The following is a 22,870-nucleotide window of genomic DNA, read 5'->3' as shown; positions in this document are numbered from 1 at the left end:
CACACTATAAAAGGGGTTGTCCAATAATAGAACAACCCCTTCTCATTCCCCATATTCGCCCCCATAAAAATAAAAAAGAATATACTGCTGGTGTAATTCCAGTGGTGTCAGAATTCATGTTCCTGGGGCACACATGACATTGGTATGTCATGCGAGCCAAGAGACCAATCAGCACCAGCTTCCTTTTCCCCACCTTTGTACAGTAAGGCTATGTGCCCACGCTGCGGATTTTGCCGCGGATTTGCCGCGGATTTACCGCGGATTTCCCGAAAATCTGCAGCAGCGGCACTTCCAAGCCATTTCAATGGCATTTTGGAAATGCTGTGTCCATGCTGCGGATTTTTCCACAGCGGATTTGCCGCGGATTTTGATCCGTAAAAATCTGCAGCATGTCAATTATTCTTGCGGATTTTGGTGCGGATTTTGGGTATAGAATGGGAAAAAAAAAAATCCGCATCAAAATCCGCGGCAAAATAGAGGTAATCCGCGGCAAATCCGCGGCAAATCCGCGGCAAAAATAAGGTGCGGATTTTCATGCAGAAAAATCCGCAGGTACATTCTACCGTGGACACATAGCCTTAAGCTATTAACAGGAAGTCAGTGGCTGCTGCAGCGCTCACTTTCTGTTACGTAGTTACAGTACATAGGTTGAAAAAAGACCTAGGTCCGTCTAGTTCAACCTTTCTGCACCAATTAATGTTAATTACTTAAACATCCAAAGGTGGGGATAAGGAAGCCGAAGGTGATTGGGCGCGTGATTCATGTATCACAAGAATTTCAGGTGGGCCCCGGGAACACGAGTTCTGACACCGCTTGAACTGCAATAACCCCGGAGGTGAATATATGCTTTTTCATTTTTATGGGTGGAAAACCCCTTTAATAGTTGCTGGAGCTCATGATTGGCCTTATCTACTTTCTTTGATCCCCTTTGTTTCTGACATATAAGACCCCTTCCATTAGTTAGTATTTTGATTAGTAATTGTAAACCAAAATCAGGAGTGGGACCTATACAGAGAGGGATCATAGTAGCAATATTTGCACTTCTTCTGTGTTTGGAGCCACTTTTGGTTTTGATGAAAATTATTTGTGCAAAATACTGTCGTGAAAGTGACTGGAAACAGGGTACACAATTTGTAGTAGTGAAAAATCAAAAACCCCAATACATGGGTTTTACCATAAATGCTAATAGTTATCAATCACCAATTACATTTTTGTACTTTTGTTTTTTTTCCATGTCATCTTACAAGGCATAAACCTTTTTACCTGTTCATCACCAAAGCTATATGTATGGAGGTTTTTTTTGTTGGGTTTTTTTTAGACTAGTTGTAGTTTTGAAGGCAACATGGTGGCTCAGTAGTTAGCACTGTAACTTTGCAGCATTGGGATCCTGGATTCAAATCCAACCAAGGACAGCATCTGTAAAAAGTTTGCATGCGTTTCCTCCCATGCTCCAAAGACAGACTAATAAGGAATTTAGATTATGAACCCCTATGGGGCCAATGAATTGAAAGGGTTGTTTCATGAACAAATTACATTTTAATCAATAGATCTTGAAATAAAAATACATTTCACAATTAGATTTGTTCAAAAAATTTCCACTGCTGAGATGTTATACATTTTCCACAGCTATGTATTGTGTAAGGCCTCTTTCGCACATCCGTGCATTTAATGCATGTGTTTGACGGTCCGTGGTGAAGGTGCGTATTCGTGTACGTGTTTGTATTCCGCGTGCTGTCTTTGTGCTATCCATGTGACATCCTGATAGCACACAGACAGCATGAGCTGGTATATTTACATGTCTCTGGCGCTGCTGTCTCTGGCGCTGCTGTTACTTCTGGGTACATGATGAGTACAGTGACTATGCATGAGCTTACTGAGCAGACCCGGAAGTAACAGCAGAGGCAGAGACAGCAGTGCTGGAATCTGGTAAGTATAAAGAAATTCTTTATTTGTATGTGACCTTAGTTTTTTCCAGTACATGTCACACTGATGTCACACAGATCACATCTGTATGTGGTACATGTGACATCCGTTGTCCTGACAGAAAAGAGATATGTTGCCATGAGGAGCACATGGACAGATGGTCTGTGTGAAAGGACAGACGGTCGGTGTGACAGGACAGACGGTCTGTGTGACAGGACAGATTGGCTGTGTGACAGGACAGACGGTCTGTGTGACAGGACAGGCGGTCTGTGTGAAAGGACAGACGGTCTGTGTGAAAAGAATAAATGCAAAAAGAGGAAAGGATCCGGCACAAACTCCTCTGGATAAAATGTCAAAGCTTTATTAGCAAATATTAAAAAGGTTCCATCCGTGTAAACAAAAGGAGGGAGTTATCCCATGGAAACTTTACGCGTTTCGGACTTCCATATTAAAAGCAAAGAGTCCTTAATCATAAGTGATTTATGATTAAGGACTCTTTGCTTTTAATATGGAAGTCTGAAACGCGTAAAGTTTCCATGGGATTACTCCCTCCTTTTGTTTACACGGATGGAACCTTTTTAATATTTGCTAATAAAGCATTGACATTTTATCCAGAGGAGTTTGTGCCGGATCCTTTCCTCTTTTTGCATTTATTCCTAAACCGGCTGGGACTTGCCGGTGGATCCCTGGCACCCGCAAGGACTGGCAGCCCGAGGAACAGGTGAGCTGAGGATACCCCTATCTCTGGTCTGTGTGAAAGGACAGATGTATGAGCAAGCCCATTGATTTTAATGGGTCTATGTGAGTTCATATCTCTGGTACATGAGAAAATGGATGTCACACTTTCCGGAGACATGGATGTATGAAGGGGGCCTAATGGTCATATCTGACCATACAGGGACATGGTCTGAACATACCACATCTCCTGGGCAGGGCAGGATGCAAGAGAGTGTACAGACAGGACAGCATGGGATTGCAGCTGATTATTTCTTTAAGGCCTCCTTTACACATCACATATCTGAAATTAATTGTAATAACTTACATCTGGAATTTACATCCATGTTTAGCCAGTCTAAAGTCCATTTTTTGGCTTTAGAAATCTTCATTGATCATTGTAAAATTGCAACAAAATGCTAGAGGAAATCCGTGGAATCTAACAGCTATATTGCTATGAACAGCTGTCACTTACCAAAATGGCTGACAAATATTCCTAAGGGTCAGTTTACTCGTCTTTGAAGAAGCTGCACCTATATGGAAGACTTTATGACTGAGGCTTCTTATTTAAAACAACAATTTCTGAACTGGGGTTACCAACTGCCCAGTTTAGAAGGAGCTAGGGAATGAAGAGATGGTGCCAGTATTTGGTGCCACAGGGCAGAGAAAAGCCCGCTTTACACGTTGCAATTTCGCATACGATATCGTATGCGATTTGCAATGCCCCCATTGTATGTGTGGCACGTTCAATTTGTTGAACGTGCCGCACAAACGATTAACCCCCATCACACATACTTACCTTCCATACGACCTCGATGTGGGCGGCGAATGTTCACTTCCTGGAGTGGGAGGGACGTTCCGCGTCACATCGACGTCACGTGGCAGCCAGCCAATAGAAGTGGAGGGGCGGAGCTGAGCGGGATGTAAACATCCCGCCCACCTCCTTCCTTCCGCATTACCGGCCGGGAACCGCAGGACGTAGGTAAGATCTGTTCATCGTTCCCGGGGTGTCACACACTGCAATGTGTGCGACCCCGGGTACAATGAACATTCTGACATACAATTCATGAGGAATGTACGACGTGCGTGCGATGAACGTTTTACCGTTCAATCGCAATCGCACGTAGCAGTCACACACTGCAATGTACCTTACAATGCCGGATGTGCGTCACTTATGACGTGATCCCGCCGACACATTGTAAGATACATTGCAGCGTGTAAAGCGGGTTAAAACCACACAAGTTGTATCAGAAGTTGAAAATAGTACAAAGATGAAGAAGAGTAGATAGTGATAGTAGGACTGTGGATGACAGAACATGGAGCATGTATTATAGGGAGACATATGACACATGAGCCAAGTCTGAAACTACGAGAAGGTTGGAAACTGCAAATCAGGGTCTGAGAACGAATGAAATCCAGTAAACAGATTTTCTAGAATTTCGAAATAAACAGCCTATCTATAGGACAGACCATCAATATCAGATCAATGAAGGATTAAATATCCCCTACCCCATCCCCCCAATCCTCTACAATTCCAAAACAGTAAGACGACGTGCCAAGTAAACTATGAAGGTAAGTTATTGCTCAAGGAAGCACAGCTGATGAGCATGAATGCTGGAACTTGGTTTCTTGTGAAGTTTTTTTCTTCTTCAAATGCATGTTTTGGGATACATATATTTTATGAAATAGATTTTAATATTTTGTGGGAAGAAAAAAAAAACAATCCCACACATTTTTTATTTTTTTTGTTGTTGTTCACTGTGCAGTCGAAATGTCAAGTTAACTTAATTTTATAGTTCAAAAGGATTATGGCAGCACTATATCAGTAATTCTATGTTTTATTAGTTTTTTAAGGAGCCACAGCTTTTTAGCTGAAGCTGTATAGTGTACCTGTATGATGGCTTTTTTTTCTTTGAAGGCCGAGTTATGCTCCAACAATGAGTATTTGGTGCCATTTTTATTGTTTACAGTTTGGTAATACATATACAATGTGATTATTATCAATTATATGAAAGGATGAAAAATGCAATAAAAAAACATTTCCACCTTTGTTGTTTGAACTTTATTTTTCATTTTCAATCAATAAAAATAACAAGGTATCTATAGGCTTCGTGTCGTTGCCATTTTTATGGTGAACTGGTTAACAATAAAAAAGATTGTCTTCTTTCTTTTTGAATGGTGCATTTTTTTTTCTTTCCTACGAGACTTAAAAGGACAATCCCTAATCCATTCAGATGTTTTCACCCAAAAAAAACAATCACACTTGGGCCATGTGGCCACGGGAAAACGTACCTGCGGACGTTTCTGCAGGTATTTCCGCAGGTTCCCGCAGCAATTCCCCGGAAGCCGCAGCTATCCATTGATGCGGCATTTCTGCGGAATTGTTGCGGTAAACTTGTGGAAACAGTGCGGCTTTCGTGTGGAATTCCAGCGGATTTCCCGCCCTGTATCTCCATAGTGCAAAGGCAGGAATTCCACATGAATAATTGACATGCAGTTACGTGCGGCTGCGGGAAATCCACAGCATTTTCCGCAGCTGCAAATACCACAGCATTGATACAGCACTCCCCAATTCCCTAAGGATAACATAGAGAGTGTCTGTACTTGAGTAAACCTGCAGATTTATCTGGAAAATCGAGAAAATCCGCAGGTTTTCCACCGCAAAATTCACAGGTATTTTCTCCCGTGGGCACATGGGCTTAAGGCCGCTTTACACGCTATGACATTGCTAATGCGATGTCGTTGGGGTCACGGATTTTGTGACGCACATCCGGCCGCATTAGCGATGTCGTTGTGTGTGACAACTATGAGCGATTTTGAATCGTCGCAAAAACGTTCAAAATCGCTTATCGGTGACTTGAGGGTCCCTTCTCAAATATCGCTAATGCAGCATGTACGATGTAGTTCGTCGCTCCTGCGGCAGCATACCGCTCCGTGTGATGCCGCAGGAACAAGGAACCTCACCTTACCTGCCGCAGTCCGCAATGTGGAAGAAAGGAGGTGGGCGGGATGTTACGTACCGCTCATCTCCGCCCCTCTGCTTTGATTGGGCGGCCGCTTAGTGACGTTGCTGTGACGCCGCACGGACCGCCCTTTAGAAAGGAGGCGGTTCGCCAGTCATAGCGACGTCGCAGAGCAGGTAAGTAGTGTGACGGGTCCGGGGCGATGTTGTGCACCACGGGCAGCGATTTGTCCATGTCGCACAACCGATGGGGGCGGGTACCCACGCTAGCGATATCGGTACCGATATCGCAGCATGAAAAGTGGCCTTTGGGCTTCGTTTCCCTTTGCATATAAAAGTGCAATCCAATTAAACATTGGATTGCACTTGCACCAATGTTAAACAATAAGGCAGTATTCATCTGTAAATTTTTACTCATGCCGAATCGACATGAAAAAAATATCGCAGCATGCTGCGTTTATCAGCTTGTTTCGGATCACAACCCCCCATGTCTACGGGTGTGTATGAAACATGGGACTGCACTTGGATGAAATTGGAGGGCGGCGTGATATATACAGAGACAGATAATGGAGAGGACCGAGACATTAATCTCTCCATCTTCTCACCTGTGCTCCGATTCTTGTATACAACAGAATCAGAGCAAAGTGAATGACACTCGGATCGAGCTTGCTGCAGAGCTTGAGCAGTGTCATTAGCATATCGCATTGGATGCTGTACACTAATGTGAGTGCACCATTATACTCACCTATGGTGCCAGCGCCATTCCAGCACTGTTGGCACCAGGGCTGTGGAGTCGGAGTCATGGAATTGGTGTCCATTTTGGTGGAGTTGGAGTCTGTAGAAAATGGACCGACTCCGACATTATATAATAAATTGGGTTGAGCAGATCAATGCAGTATGTGATGAATATTTTTTCATAAGAATTTGGGAAAGATAAGAAATGTCCTAAAAATGTCTGTTCTGTTCCTGATCAAAGAATTTAGGCTTTTAGTGGAGATGAATCTGTGCTGCACTTCAGCTACATGATATAAGTAGTGAAGCTCATCCTTTACAGATAAGGGTAAAAACAAAGACACAAAGAATGCCTGCAATCATCTCAGAACTGCTAAAGACTCTAGAGTGAACAGGAAAATAGGAGAAAGGTAAGTACTTCTTAAAGGAAGTCTAAACGTTCAATAAACAGCAAAATGATCCTTTAGAATTAGATGATCTTGTTGAAGCTGCTTCACATCTCTCTCCTATTGATCACATGCGCTGTGTTGTGCACACACTGCAGCTGGCAATAAAAGATGCTAGAAATGTGATTGTCAAAGTGAGAAAATTGGTTATTGCCGCCAGAACCTCTAAAATTGATTCCATCTTGAAGAGACGTGCTGGAAAAGGGGCAATTGTCGATCAAGCCACTCGGTGGGGCAGCACTTATTTAATGATTGAGCTATTGCTTGAGCTGAAACACTTAAGGCCACTTTACACGCAATGACATCGCTAATGAGATGTCGTTGGGGTCACGGAATTCATGATGCATATCCGGCCTTGTTAGCGACGTCGTTGCGTGTGAAACGCAGGAACGACCATTAACGATCAAAAATACTCACCATATCGTTGATCGTTGACACGTCGTTCTAATCTCAAATATTGTTGCTGCTGCAGGTACGATGTTGCTCGTCGTTCCTGCGGCAGCACACATCGCTACATGTGACACCGCAGGAACGAGGAACATCACCGTCCCTGCGGCTGCCGGCAATGAGGAAGGAAGGAGGTGGGCGGGTTGTTATGGCCGCTCATCTCCGCCCCTCTGGTTCAATTGGGTGGCCGCTTAGTGACGCCGCTGTGACGCCGCACGGACCACTCCCTTGGAAAGGAGGCGGTTCGCTGGCAACAGCGACGTTGCTAGGCAGGTAAGTACGTGTGACGGCTCTTAGCGATGTTGTGCGCCACGGGCAGCGATTTGCAGCTAAGTACATGTAAAGTGTCCTACTTGTAGATATGGCCAACTTTCAGGTAACACTAAATGAAGGTCAATGCACACAGGTGGCTGAATTGAAGAAATTGCTTCATCATTTACAGTGACTAAAAAATTACAAGCTGAGGATTTAACTCCCATCATTTTCATAAAGGGGTGGAACAACTTGCTATTTTGCCTGTCCCAAAGAGGAGGTTTAATCGCAGATGGAATTGCTGCTTCAATGAAATGAAGAGAGACACTGCTATTAGAAAATACAATTCTTCTGACAGCTGTTTATGTGGACCCAAGTCATTGTATATTGCTGGATGATCAACAGTTTACTAAAGGAAAAGAAGCTCTGACTGAGGTAGCAGTTAGGATGAGTGGCCTACAGGACTGTCAAGAGCAAGAGCACTCCCATAGCAAACAGATTTTATTGAAAAAATTAGAACTACGCGTTCTAATTAGAACTACGCGTTTTGACACAAGACTAAGACTATGTGTTGAAACGCGTAGTTCTATGAGGTATATCCCCCCTGCAAATTATAGCCACACCGCTGTATTTTAACCATTTTTTCAATAAAATTTGGATTTTTTAATATACCCCAAGGATCGCGCTGGATTTTCCCTCCTTTTAAAATGTTTCCAGGACACTCAACAGCAGAGTTTTCCGTGCGCTGGATCTGAATGGGGAGCGGTGTTTGGCTGGTAACGGTGAGCTGAAACTTTTCACTTTGTTCTTTGCACATAGCAAACAGATTGACCATATTTCAGCAACATTTTTCACTTGCTCTCAAAGTAGTAGAAGAGTTCAACCATTCATCAAAACTGACTGTGCATGAGGCAATTCCTTGATATCCTAGGATTGTTAGATGTTGCCCATGTGGTCATCACTTTCCCACCAACCCAAGTAAAGGGTGCTTTACACACAACGACAATGTCGTTGGGGTCACGGAATTCGTGATGCACATCCGGCCTCGTTAGCGACGTCGTTGCGTGTAAAACGTACGAACGACCGCTAACGATCAAAAATACTCACCTTACCGTTGATCGTTGACACGTCGTTCTAATCCCAAATATCGTTGATGGTGCTGGATGCAGGTTGTTCGTCGTCCTGAGGCTGCACACATCGCTACGTGTGGCGTTCTTTGGTTTGTTGGCTGCGGCTGATTCCACTGTTTGCAAGTGCTGCGGTGCTCAGCAAGCGTCAGGTCCTGCGGTGCTCAGCGAGTGTTGGGTGGTGCAGTGCTCAGCGAGCGTCAGGCTCTGCGGTGCTCAGCGACAGTCAGGCCCTGCGGTGCTCAGCGAGCATCAGGCGCTGCGGTGCTCAGCGAGCGTCAGGCGCTGCGGTGCTCAGGGACAGTCAGGCGCTGCGGTGCTCAGCGAGCGTCAGGCGCTGCGGTGCTCAGCGAGAGTCAGGCGCTGCGGTGCTCAGCGAGAGTCAGGCGCTGCGGTGCTCAGCGAGAGTCAGGCGCTGCGGTGCTCAGCGAGCGTCAGGCGCTGCGGTGCCCAGCGAGAGTCAGGCGCTGCGGTGCCCAGCGAGAGTCAGGCGCTGCGGTGCTCAGCGAGAGTCAGGCGCTGCGGTGCCCAGCGAGAGTCAGGCGCTGTGGTGCTCAGCGAGCGTCAGGCGCTGCGGTGCTCAGCGAGAGTCAGGCGCTGCGGTGCTCAATGCATCTCACACAGTCACAAGACAGCAGCACAGGCGCACAGCACTGCCTAGACTGGTGCTCTGCAGACGGTGCTGGGCCTGGTAATAGTCTACTTACCGGACTGGTAGATGTATAGCCTGGCTAGGATAAAGATTAATTCATAATGTGCATATGCGCCCCCAGTAACTCGCATGGACCCCCCAGTAACATATATGCTGTTTATTATGTTAAGATTTTATTGTATTCTTTCTTTTAATTCGGGGGGGGGGGGCATTCAAACTTTTGCTATGGGGCCCCATGATTTCTATGTACGCCCCTGCCTGCATGCATCAATATTTTCCTCAGTCTGATTAGAGCCGTGGAAAACCTCGCAGTTCTGACCTGCCCCATTGCCTGACATTGGTCAGCGGGCAATGAGATGTAGTCTTACATTGCGCTTCTCCACCTTCTCCAGTGTGAACAAGTACACTAACATTAAGGAATAACGTTTGGAACACCATTCTATGTCTGAACTGGGTGCAAAAACCTAAAAAACATCACTATGGGGAGATAAGGTATGCACACCAGTGACTATGGAAGGGGAATACATGGAATAGCAGAAACCGCCGTGTGAATACTGACATGAAAAATTCAATAGCTATTTGTTAGAATGAAATGTGAAAAATGGAACCTGCATTACTGCCATGAATACATGAATAAAGAGAAATTTAGCTACTGAATTGATCAATGCAGAAGAGCCCCAACACTACGCCAAAGTATTTCTCTACGTTGGGGTCCCTAGCTTGTGTGTGTCCTCTCATGCAGTTAAAAACCTAAAAAAACATCACTATGGGGAGATAAGGTATGCACACCAGTGACTATGGAAGGGGAATACATGGAATAGCAGAAACTGCTGTGTGAATACTGACATGAAAAATTCAATAGCTGTATGTAAGGATGATATGTGAAAAATGGAATCTGCATTACTGCCATGAATATATGAATAAAGAGAAATTTAGCTACTGAATTGATCAATGCAATAGAGCCCCAACACTACGCCAAAGTATTTCTCTACGTTGGGGTCCCTAGCTTGTGTGTGTCCTCTATTCATATATTCATATATTGCCAATCCACATAATTTCTCTTTATTCATATATTCATGGCAGTAATGCAGATTCCATTTTTCACATTTCATTCTTACACATAGCTATTGAATTTTTCATGTCAGTATTCACACAGCAGTTTCTGCTATTCCATGTATTCCCCTTCCATAGTCACTGGTGTGCATACCTTATCTCCCCATAGTGAACAAGTACACTAGACTACTCGCGTAAAGTGAACAGCAACAGGGGGCGTGGTTAGGATAATGAGTGGGCGGGGCACGTCACATACAATTGCGGTGGTTCTTGCACTTCTATGAGGCTTCTACAGGCCAGTAACGTTTTATTTGACTCAAATTACACCCACTCCGCCATGCCTGCTCTAGAATAAAACGAACGTTCAAGTGACGACCAAGGCTGGTGCAGCCATACACACGACAGCAGGCGCAGCAGTGGAAGGATGTAAACAACTGGCATTAGAGGGGTTAAAGCAGTGACGTCAGGGCCTCCGTGCGCTCAGGCACGATCCTCTCCAACGAACTACAGCTCTCTCTTCTGTATACTACAACTACCGTGAGCAGAGAAACACTACGCATGCGCACTTGTAGCCTCCTCGTTCATCTGATAGGCGGATGAATAGAACTACATATCCCACAAGGCATAGCAGCCTGCTCATGCGCTTTGCTGTACGTTGGGCCATTTAAAAGTCGTCGTTAGGGGAAATGGCCGCGCAGCTAGGTACGTTCGCTGAAGCAAAAGACAAAGCCAAGGTAGGGCGCAAAAAGAAGCGGAGGGACAGTTCACCCTCCTCGGAGAAGAAGCGGAAAAAGAAAGATGAAGGAGGCGCTGGAGAGGACCTGACCGAGAAGGAAGCGAAGAGAAGGAAGCTGGGCAATGACACCCATCACAGCTGTCACCATCACCACCACCATCATCACCATCACAAGCACCACCACCACCATGTCAAAGAGGAGCTCGTCCTGCGCCCCCCGCCGCCGCCCGTGCCCAGCGCTGGCCCTCCTGTGCCCCCCATCAACCAGGCCCTGTTCACCCTGTCTCAGCTGGAGAGGCCTAGGGACAAGGGGAAGAAGAAGCACCGGATCAAGAAGGAGAATGGGGAGGGAGACAGCCCGCTGAGATCTGTCAAAAAAGGTGAGACTGCAGGCCATGTGCCAGGGGGAGTGAGGGGACACCTGGGGAGGGCAGGGCAGGTGCCAAGGGGGAGTGAGGGGACACCTGGGGAGGGCAGGGCAGGTGCCAAGGGGGAGTGAGGGGACACCTGGGGAGGGCAGGTGCCAGGGGGAGTGAGGGGACACCTGGGGAGGGCAGGGCAGGTGCCAAGGGGGAGTGAGGGGACACCTGGGGAGGGCAGGGCAGGTGCCAAGGGGGAGTGAGGGGACACCTGGGGAGGGCAGGGCAGGTGCCAAGGGGGAGTGAGGGGACACCTGGGGAGGGCAGGGCAGGTGCCAAGGGGGAGTGAGGGGACACCTGGGGAGGGCAGGGCAGGTGCCAAGGGGGAGTGAGGGGACACCTGGGGAGGGCAGGGCAGGTGCCAAGGGGGAGTGAGGGGACACCTGGGGAGGGCAGGGCAGGTGCCAAGGGGGAGTGAGGGGACACCTGGGGAGGGCAGGGCAGGTGCCAAGGGGGAGTGAGGGGACACCTGGGGAGGGCAGGGCAGCTGCCAGGGGGAGTGAGGGGACACCTGGGGAGGGCAGGTGCCAGGGGGAGTGAGGGGACACCTGGGGAGGGCAGGTGCCAGGGGGAGTGAGGGGACACCTGGGGAGGGCAGGGCAGGTGCCAAGGGGGAGTGAGGGGACACCTGGGGAGGGCAGGGCAGGTGCCAAGGGGGAGTGAGGGGACACCTGGGGAGGGCAGGGCAGGTGCCAAGGGGGAGTGAGGGGACACCTGGGGAGGGCAGGGCAGGTGCCAAGGGGGAGTGAGGGGACACCTGGGGAGGGCAGGGCATGGCAGGTGCCAAGGGGGAGTGAGGGGACACCTGGGGAGGGCAGGGCATGGCAGGTGCCGGGGGGGGGGGGAGTGAGGGGACACCTGGGGAGGGCAGGGCATGGCAGGTGCCGGGGGGGGGGGGGAGTGAGGGGACACCTGGGGAGGGCAGGGCATGGCAGGTGCCGGGGGGGGGGGGGAGTGAGGGGACACCTGGGGAGGGCAGGGCATGGCAGGTGCCGGGGGGGGGGGGGAGTGAGGGGACACCTGGGGAGGGCAGGGCATGGCAGGTGCCCGGGGGGGGGGGGAGTGAGGGGACACCTGGGGAGGGCAGGGCATGGCAGGTGCCGGGGGGGGGGGGGAGTGAGGGGACACCTGGGGAGGGCAGGGCATGGCAGGTGCCGGGGGGGGGGGAGTGAGGGGACACCTGGGGAGGGCAGGGCATGGCAGGTGCCGGGGGGGGGGGGGAGTGAGGGGACACCTGGGGAGGGCAGGGCATGGCAGGTGCCGGGGGGGGGGGAGTGAGGGGACACCTGGGGAGGGCAGGGCATGGCAGGTGCCGGGGGGGGGAGTGAGGGGACACCTGGGGAGGGCAGGGCATGGCAGGTGCCGGGGGGGGGGGAGTGAGGGGACACCTGGGGAGGGCAGGGCATGGTATGTGCCAAGGGGGAGTGAGGGGACACCTGGGGAGGGCAGGGCAGGTGCCAGGGGGAGTGAGGGGACACCTGGGGAGGGCAGGGCAGGTGCCAGGGGGAGTGAGGGGACACCTGGGGAGGGCAGGGCATGGCAGGTGCCGGGGGGGGGGGGGGAGTGAGGGGACACCTGGGGAGGGCAGGGCATGGCAGGTGCCGGGGGGGGGGGGGGAGTGAGGGGACACCTGGGGAGGGCAGGGCATGGCAGGTGCCGGGGGGGAGTGAGGGGACACCTGGGGAGGGCAGGGCATGGCAGGTGCCGGGGGGGGGGGGAGTGAGGGGACACCTGGGGAGGGCAGGGCATGGCAGGTGCCGGGGGGGGGGGGAGTGAGGGGACACCTGGGGAGGGCAGGGCATGGTAGGTGCCGGGGGGGGGGGAGTGAGGGGACACCTGGGGAGGGCAGGGCATGGTATGTGCCAAGGGGGGGGGGGAGTGAGGGGACACCTGGGGAGGGCAGGGCATGGCAGGTGCCGGGGGGGGGGGGGAGTGAGGGGACACCTGGGGAGGGCAGGGCATGGTATGTGCCAAGGGGGAGTGAGGGGACACCTGGGGAGGGCAGGGCAGGTGCCAGGGGGAGTGAGGGGACACCTGGGGAGGGCAGGGCAGGTGCCAGGGGGAGTGAGGGGACACCTGGGGAGGGCAGGGCATGGCAGGTGCCGGGGGGGGGGGGAGTGAGGGGACACCTGGGGAGGGCAGGGCATGGCAGGTGCCAAGGGGGAGTGAGGGGACACCTGGGGAGGGCAGGGCAGGTGCCAGGGGGAGTGAGGGGACACCTGGGGAGGGCAGGGCAGGTGCCAGGGGGAGTGAGGGGACACCTGGGGAGGGCAGGGCATGGCAGGTGCCGGGGGGGGGGGGGTGAGGGGACACCTGGGGAGGGCAGGGCATGGCAGGTGCCGGGGGGGGGGGGAGTGAGGGGACACCTGGGGAGGGCAGGGCATGGCAGGTGCCGGGGGGGGGGGGGGAGAGAGGGGACACCTGGGGAGGGCAGGGCATGGCAGGTGCTGGGGGGGAGTGAGGGGACATATAGTGATGGTGGGCATTAAGAAGAAATGCTTTGTATATGCTAGCAGCAGTGATGACACATGGTGGGGATCCTTTACTTGGGGTATGTAGTGACCTCGGGGGGTCTTGCCTGCTTCACCTCTAGCTCTTTGCTATCCTTTGGAATAAGATGGACTTGTATGTTGCGAAATGAGGGTGGATGCGATGAGGAAAGGTTTTGGCAAGTGTTGGTGGCTGAAATGAACGGTTCTCAGTATTCTTGTGGTTGCCTTTGTAAAGCCAGAGTGGGTGTTTGTGCAGGTATAATACTGCTCACATATAGGAATCCTCTCCATTAATGTGACATTCAGTCTGTAAGGCCAGGGGGATTATGACAAGCAAAATAATGTTTAGTATAAAAACAGACACAAAGCAGAAACCTGAGGGACCTGTTATGTTTCTGGCCATAAGAGCTGATGCTGACATCTTACACCAGTGTGAATGGAGTTCCTGTGACATGTGGCCTTCTCATGGGCTGTGTCGCTGAAGTGTTGTGTGCTGGTCTTAAAGTGACCCTGACAGCTGCTTCATGCTGCCCGAACCACAGGTGACATGTCCGTGCTCTAGCACTTCATCCAGGAATGTTTTATTCAAAAACACTGTGGCTTTCCAGAGAAAACCATACAGTTGACGGCAGCCAGGGACCATGATGTTCGGGTAACTAGTTCAAGAAGCCGGCCACTGGAGTCTTCTCCCTGCCCGGATCCCCTTGAGTGACAAGTCTTTCCCTTTATAGGAGTATATAAGGTTACTTAAGTACTTAAGGTTTGGCAGGGAGAAGCTGCCATGACTTAATGTCTTTGAGTAGTCACCCATGCAGTATGGTACCTGGCCACTTGTTAAAGGGGTTTTCCTGTTTTTTGGTAAACCCATGTCTTCCAGCTGCCCTGCCCTGTACTGACCCATTTCTGCTCATATACAGAGTCTCCACCCCTGCCCCCCAGTGTCTTTTATTGGCTGCAGCAGTGATGTCACATGGCCAGAGCCACTGAGCTCCCTGATTGGCTGCAGTGCTGAGCGTCTTGTGCCATCGCCTAGGCCAGAGCCACTGAGCTCACTGATTGGCTGCAGTGCTGTCACCGTGATGTCATTGCTGTAAACCATAACATGCATTAGGAGCAGCACAGACTTATCGCTAGACCCCAGGAAAGATGTATAAAGAAAATATTTTTTTTTTTAATTTATTTTTCGTCTAAAGCCGTACATGGTGACTTGTTTTCTGAAATGAATGACCCCTTTATATATGTTTTTCCTCTGAAGCGCTGCAGAGTTGGAGTAAAACATCCCCTGCTGCCATGATGGCCTGGCTAGATACTGCCTCTGTCTGTGTTTCTGAGAGCAGGTATCATCTCTCCCATTCTCTTTAATGGGAACTTTACTTTCATTCTGCCAGATCCACATGCTTCATACATGAGACATGACTATGATTTCAGCTAGGGATGTTTTACTCTGTAACACTGCGGCACTTCAGGATAAACCTACTATAAAAGCCGCACAGGACTCATCAGACAGGTGGGGGCCTTTGGCTGCTCCGTGCCTTTTGCCCATGACTGAGAGGCCCCTGTACATGTAGGGAGAGACCTGTCACTCAACGGCAGTGGGCAGAGAGAAGTCGGGGACCTGTCTGAGTCTCCTGTGTGCCTCAATCCTCTGTAATTTTTTTTTATTTATTTTTTTTTTTTTTTTATGTATATTGTTTTATTCTAAAGTCTTTCAGAGCCAAACATACATGGCTAAAATCGTACAGCGAGTGCCTGATAGATACTGCGCGTGGATCGAGCAGTGTGTATCACCTGTCAAGTTTCTTATTATTCTGCTACTTGTTTTACTGAGGGGGAAAAAACTAAATTCAAACTTTTTTTTTTTTTTTCCCTTTGATATCTTGTGTGTACACTAAAGGGAACCTGTCATCAGAAATTTAGCTATAAAGCTAAAAGTTCCCCCCTCTGCAGCTCCTGGGCTGCATTCTAGGAAGCTTCCTATAGATTTTGTGTCACCTTTTATCCCAAAATAAACACTTTATAAACTGGTACCTTTTCGTATGTAAATTTCTTAATTTTCCATGTGGGCGTGCTGTCTGATGTACGTTGCTGTTCCTCCATCATATTGACGCCGCCCCCGAACGCTGAATTTGAAAGTTCAGGACACCGCCCCTGGGTGCCCGTGGTCCAGCGCATGCGCTGTTCCACTGTAGCGGTGCCGTGCACTGTGTGCACGTGCGACCGCTGTGACGCTTTGCGCGGGCACGAGGTTATGGGCGGCGCTGTTAGTGTCATCAGTAAGTGCCGCCCATAACCTCGTGACCGCACTTTCCCCTATTCCTCCAGCGTTATGCGCAAGCGCTGGAGGAATGATGCCCGGACGTCCCCTCCTTCCCATCATGCTCAGCATGAGGTCACGAGGTTATGGGCGGCACTTACTGATGACACTAACAGCGCCGCCCATAACCTCGTGCCCGCGCAAAGCGTCACAGCGGTCGCACGTGCACACAGTGCACGGCACCGCTACAGTGGAACAGCGCATGCGCTGGACCACGGGCACCCAGGGGCGGTGTCCTGAACTTTCAAATTCAGCGTTCGGGGGCGGCGTCAATATGATGGAGGAACAGCAACGTACATCAGACAGCCCGCCCACATGGAAAATTAAGAAATTTACATACGAAAAGGTACCAGTTTATAAAGTGTTTATTTTGGGATAAAAGGTGACACAAAATCTATAGGAAGCTTCCTAGAATGCAGCCCAGGAGCTGCAGAGGGGGGAACTTTTAGCTTTATAGCTAATTTTCTGATGACAGGTTCCCTTAAGCAGCAGTCTCCCTGTTTTCCCCAATCTTGCATACAGTGGTGGTGATTCTTACAAGAAATATGGGCAGCAGCAGGAGAAGCTCCTTTTCTGTTGTGGGAACAGTATTCCGGTAAAGCCACCCTGTTGTAGTCCGTTCATCTTTTTCCCAGCTTGGTGGTTTCTCTCCTGATAGCCCCTCAGGCTGACCTTGTAGCCAAGTACTGAAGCAGACCTGCATGGCTGCGGTGTGTCACAGGTTATCACATTGGCAATGCTGCACATGTCCCTGTTACATTGCAGCGGGTGAAATCTGCAGAGAAAATCCATGGTATAAATTGACATACTGCTCATTAACATTTGACACTGCAGGTCAGTTATACCGCGGATCTCTTCAGCGTGTAGACAAGACTTTGTGTTCTGCACCTGGGAGTTATCGGCGTAGAATCCATCCTGGGAGGCTCGCCCTTAGGGACTGTGCACACTGAGTATTTAGTGAGATTTTTACCTCAGTTTTTGTAGCCTAAACCAGGAGTGGGTAAAATATACAGAAGTGGTGACGTGTTTCTATTATACTTTTCCTCTGAATGTTCCGCTCCTGATTTTGACTTTGAAATACTGAGGTAAAAAATGCACCACATACTCAGTGTACATGAGGCCTTGCAGGTGGAGGTAGAACCAGATCAGTGATCACAACGGCCTTCACGGATCATAACCTGGATTCATTTCCTAAGCAAAATGATCCCGGATTCTGGTAAAGTTTTATTTAAAAGAACTGAAGTCCTCAGTAGTTGATACCTTTTAATGGCTAACTAAAAAGATGGTAATAATAGCAAGCTTTCTAGACTACTCAGGTCTCTTCATTAGGCTCAGTATAACACAAAATCAGAAGAGTCACATATTTATACACAACAGGACGTAGAATGGAGTAGTAAAGAAAAGTGTCGTGAAGCAGAACTATCCATATGGCAAGGGGCAAACAGTTGTGGCAGTAAATACTGGAGCAGTTCATATAGCAGCAGTGATCTATTTTACCCATATTCTGGGGCGTTTTACTCCCCAAAACTGTCACTCTTTGTGCCACATTTATTTATTTTGGGGACTTTGCCCCAAATTATAAAGACCATTGTCTGACATGTTGCCTAGTGTGTCCCGTTAAAAAATGTTGTGGTACGTTTGTGCCTCTCAGATTCTGTGTGTGTAGATAGATATTAGATAGATATTAGATAGATATATCTATCTAATATCTATCTAATATCTATCTAATATCTAATATCTATCTAATATCTAATATCTATCTAATATCTATCTAATATCTCAGAGAGTAAGGGCTTGTGCGCATGTACATGCTTAATATTCTGCAACGATTTGACAGCACATGTGCGCTTCAAATCACTGCAGAAACTCTGCTTCATGGATGCAGTGTTTCAGCAGATTACATGCCAATTTCATGCACTCGGGATGCTGCCTCTCCCATAGACAGAATGGGAGCTGCATCCAGAACGCACAAAAGAATTGACACGCTGCATTTTTGAACATACGGATTCGGGTAAAAAATATAGCATCCAAATCGCTGTGTTCATAAAGGCATTGTGCGCACGGATTATGCACAATCTACATAGATTGTGCTGGGGACGCAGGATGTATGCATTTACGCTGCAGTTGCTAAACGCATGCAATTACGCAACGTGTGCACAAAGCCTTAAACTGTTATTAAAATGGACACTGCAAAAAAAAAAAAAGAAACAAAACTACCGGAAACTAACCTCACTGATTTTATTTATTTTTTTTTTTGTGTGTGCAAGAAGAAGAAAAAAAGACATGTTGGAATGAAGCCTCCTGACACAATACTACTTGTGGAGTGTACATGTGTAAGGCTATGTTCACATGTTGCGTTTTTGCTGCAAGGTGTTGTGTGTTTTTTTTTTTTTTTTTTTTTTTATGAATTTTATGTAAATTAAAAAGAACCTGTCAGGTCTCATATGCGTTCTAACCTAGAATCAGGGTGAGGCCTAAGAGATGCAGCATAAAACTCGGAGCACGTGGAATGGGATAAAAAATTGCATTCCACTCGGACCAATATTAGCCATTGTGTCAGCACCCATGAGTGATTATTTTCTCAGCCATAATCTGACCAAGAAAACAATCTCAGCATGCTGCGGGTGTAATGCGATCTTTATTTTTCTCGCACCCATTCAAGTCTATGGGTCGAGAAAAAAATCGCATTGCACTTGCATTACACCAGTGTACCGCGAGTGCAGGGCAACAATGGTAATAGCCGGCAACTGATGAGGGAGATAAATCCCTCCCCTCCGTAGAGCCAGCCCGCCCCCGCAGCCGTGGTCCGATCGCACAATCTGACCTAGGTCGCAGTGACACTCGCATGACACTTGGCTCCTGCTGTGCTGCCAGCGTGAGCCGAGTGTCATGCGAGGATCGCAGTAGTCCCTTGTGTAGCTCCGACCTATCAGCATCTAAGGTACTTTTGCATCTAGCCGGACGAAAGTTTTTGTAATATGAATGTATAAAAAAAGTTTTATTACTTACATGTTCCCTATGGAAATGATCAAAGGGTCTAGTCCCCTGGGCGTTGTATCGCCCCGTGGGCGTTCGCATGGTTTCAAAGGTATCCCGCCTCTGTGGCCATGTTACCATGGATTTACATGAATGACGTCACCGTCCGCTCCCTGAGATTCTGCGCGTGCGCACTTACCATTCCCACAGCCTTGTTATCCGGGTGCTTGCTTTTCGTCTTCAGATGCACACTGTGATACTCAGAAGACTCCTGCAGTTCTGACCATGCCCAGTGCGCATCAGAAGCCGAGAATCAAGCACCCGGATAACAAGGCTGCGGGAATGGCAAGCGCACACACGCGAGATCTCCAGGAGCTGACTGTGACTATCGCTCGTGTAAATCCCTGGTATCCCTCCCACAGAGGCGTGATACCACGGAAAGCATGCATACGCCCACGGGGCTAGACCCTCTGCTTATTTACATAGGGAACACATAAGATATAAAACGTTTTTTTTTTTATAAATATTACAACACCGCTTGTAGGTTAGAACGCATAGGGGACCTGACAGGTTCCCTTTTAAAAGCTGCCTTTCACAGTACCAGCAAAACCTATGAGACTCCAGAAATCTCATGTGCACACAATTGCTTTTTTGTGTTTTTTTGTTTTTGTTTTTTTTCCTGACTGAAATGAAAATCTACTGCGTTCTTGAGAGGAGCAGCATTTCTATTCTTTCAGGGGTTTGCTGTTTTTTTTTTTTTTTTTTTGTTTTTTCACCATTTAAAGCAATGAGTGCAAAAATGCAGCTGCTTTGTGGTGAATGACCCTAAAGGTATGTGCGCACTAGGCTTTTTTTTTTTTTTTTTTGTGGCATCAAAAACGCTGCTTTTCTAGCTGCTAAAAAAACCGCACATAAATGCAAATCTCATCATAAAAGCATGCGTTTTTACCGCAATTTGGTGCGTTTTTGGCTGCGTTTTGCTGCGTTTTTGTTCACTGTGTTTTTATGCGTTTTTTGGTTTTTTTTCTTCAGTGAACAATGCCATTAAAGATTGGTGAAGGGGGGGGGGGAAAGATCTGTCATTTCCTGCTTCAATCTGTTCTCCTTCATTCTCCACCAGTGTATGCAGGAGAGCAGACAGCAGCTGCAGAACTACAAGGCTCAGCATCCTCCATCCAGGACTGTATGCAGGAGTTATTTTTTGTATGCTAGCCAGGTACAGCTGCCCCCAACCCCCAGCTGCTTATTTGTACTTGTCTGGGAACCAAAAATATAGGGAAGCCCCCGTTCACCTTTGATTTCGCAGCTGCCTCCACCTCCCGCCTGGCCGTGGGCGCAGGACGAGAGCGGACATGGCACAGGACTGGAGGTGGACGCAGCGGTGACGGTACCGGGAGGATTCACGCTTCTGTGTTTACCAACAGAAGGAATCCTCTTCCTGTACTTGTCACTGTATTACCCACACCTTTCATTTACAGCTGCATTTTTAGTCATAGAAACGCAGCTATATTTGCAATTTGCGTTTTTCATTGTGTTTTTGAACATCTCATTGAACTCAATGGATGAAAAACGCAGGAATAATTGACACCACAAAAACGCAGCTTAAAAAAACGCTGTGTGCAGACAGCAAAAATGAAAACTCATAGACTTTGCTTCACCAATATGCAGTTTTCTAAACAAAAACGCACTTGAAAAACATGCAAAAACGCCTAGTGCGCACAGCCTAACTGTATCAAACATGTACGGTAGACAAATGACACTCCAAAAACTGCAGCAGAACCTGTTTATTAGAAGCAGCTTTTTTCACTGCCAAGAAAGCAGGTTTTGCAGCAGGGAAAAAAAAAATGCAAGGTGTGAACATGGCCTAATTTGGGGTCTTTTTATATAGTGGATATAACAGGGATGACGTTTGGGTTGTTGAATGGTCCCAAAGACTTTCGACCTATGTGCGTCTCGTGGCTCGTCACAATTGATCTGCTCATAAAGTTGTGAACGTACAGGTTTTGATATATAAAGATCATTACTCTTTACTTCAAAAGTGAAAGTAACCTGTAAAAGGTGGCGCACGCCCTGAATGAATAACCTTCATTGTTGGGGAATGTCCCTTTTTTGTTTTTCGATGGCGTCCGTTACAACTCCGTGCAGCTGCGGTAGGGTGTAAACAGGGCTGACCAGTCTCTCTCAGAGCCTCGGTATGTTTCCTGACATGTGAGGCGCCTGAATTGTACGGCTGTGGTGTTCTCTGAGGAATGTACTGTATATAATGAGTCTTCCTGTAGCTGGAGCGAGGCATGGAGGCCTGTGTATTGACTATGGCCGCTACGTGAGGTAACCAGACGCTTTCTGTCCTGCAGAGGAATTCCAGTCTGTGCTGAATGACCTCTGAATCTGGCTAGTAGCCATCCTCCATCTATAAAATGCAGTTGTGGTGTACTCGTTCACACATTTCCTCACACGGATATTGTACATTAGGATGTCTGACATGTTCCTCCATCGTAATGGGAGTCGTGCTGGAATTTCCCTCTAGTTATAAATACACCAGCAATCCCTGTGCTAATTACAATCACTAGGAACCGCTGTGGAAAAGTATACTCTGCTATCAAATATTCATGTACATTACACTTCTAGTCCAGCCTTAGGCTATGTGCGCACTAGAAATGAGAATTTTCTCAAGAAAATTTCTTGAGAAACTTCTGGGAGTGAAAGATTTCCGGACCTCCGGAAAAAATCTGCACCAAATCCGCATGCGGATTAGCCGCGGAATAGCCGCGATTTTCCCGCGGGTGGTTCCCTGCGGATTTTTGCAGGCTGTACTGCCGAAATCCGCAGGGTACCTGCGGAAATAATGGACATGTTCATTTTCTCAAGAAAGTTTCTCGAGAAATTCTTCTCAAGGAAATTTCTTGAGAAAAATCCGCACCAGTGCGCACAGCTATTTTTTTTTTTTTTTTTTTTTTTTTTTTTTTTTTTTTTTTTTTGTTTTAACCATAGGATTTGCTGGGAAATGTCTGCACAAAGATTGCAGACATTTCTCAAGAAATTTCTGCGGCAAATCCGCTGGTAAATCCGCGGGTAAAACGCACTAGTGCGCACATAGCCTTATATTTTTCCGGGATGTGTCTGACGTGATGCCATGTTTAATATATGCAATGCTTTGATTCGTTTTTGTAGGAAGGTGCGTTGACCAGAAAAAAAAACTAACAAACTATTGCAATCCTGGCATTTTAGCCTTTGAGGGAAAAAAAAAGTTTTTCTTACTACAGGAATTTAATTTCTAATTTTTATAGCTTGGATTTTTACAGAAATGGCAATACCAAATGTGTATTTTTTTACTATATGTACATATAATATACACTAATCACAAAAGGTTGCGGATATTTAGTGTTCAGGTAAAATTTAAGGAACATGTGAAAAGTTCACCGTGCAGTGATATTTTATCATGGAAGTAGGGCATTTAAGTGGAAGCATGCAACCTTGGACAGCCCGCAAGTCATTGAGGTTGTGGGATACAGAGTTACGAGCCTCGACATGGAAACTCAGCTGATTCTATAGGATTTAGGAATGGAGAAAGTGCAAGCCACTCCATTTGAGGTACCCTAGTTTCCAGCAGCTGTTCCCTAATTAT

At 48.0% G+C, this 22,870-nt stretch overlaps 1 protein-coding gene across 1 annotated transcript in view; it reads left to right on the top strand.

Annotated features, from left to right (window-relative positions):
• Positions 1–10,900: 10,900 nt before the first annotated feature.
• RSBN1 (round spermatid basic protein 1) overlaps positions 10,901–22,870 on the top strand; it is a 65,577-nt gene continuing 53,607 nt past the window's right edge. Inside the window, exon 1 of the mRNA XM_075335600.1 lies at positions 10,901–11,424. Within this exon, the coding sequence (XP_075191715.1) occupies positions 10,995–11,424 (430 nt within the window). The 5' untranslated portion in view covers positions 10,901–10,994. The remainder of the gene's footprint in view (positions 11,425–22,870) is intronic.

This window comes from Anomaloglossus baeobatrachus, chromosome 2, assembly GCF_048569485.1.
Source record: "Anomaloglossus baeobatrachus isolate aAnoBae1 chromosome 2, aAnoBae1.hap1, whole genome shotgun sequence".
Lineage (NCBI taxonomy): Eukaryota > Metazoa > Chordata > Amphibia > Anura > Aromobatidae > Anomaloglossus > Anomaloglossus baeobatrachus.
This window is presented reverse-complemented; position numbering and strand designations above follow the sequence as displayed.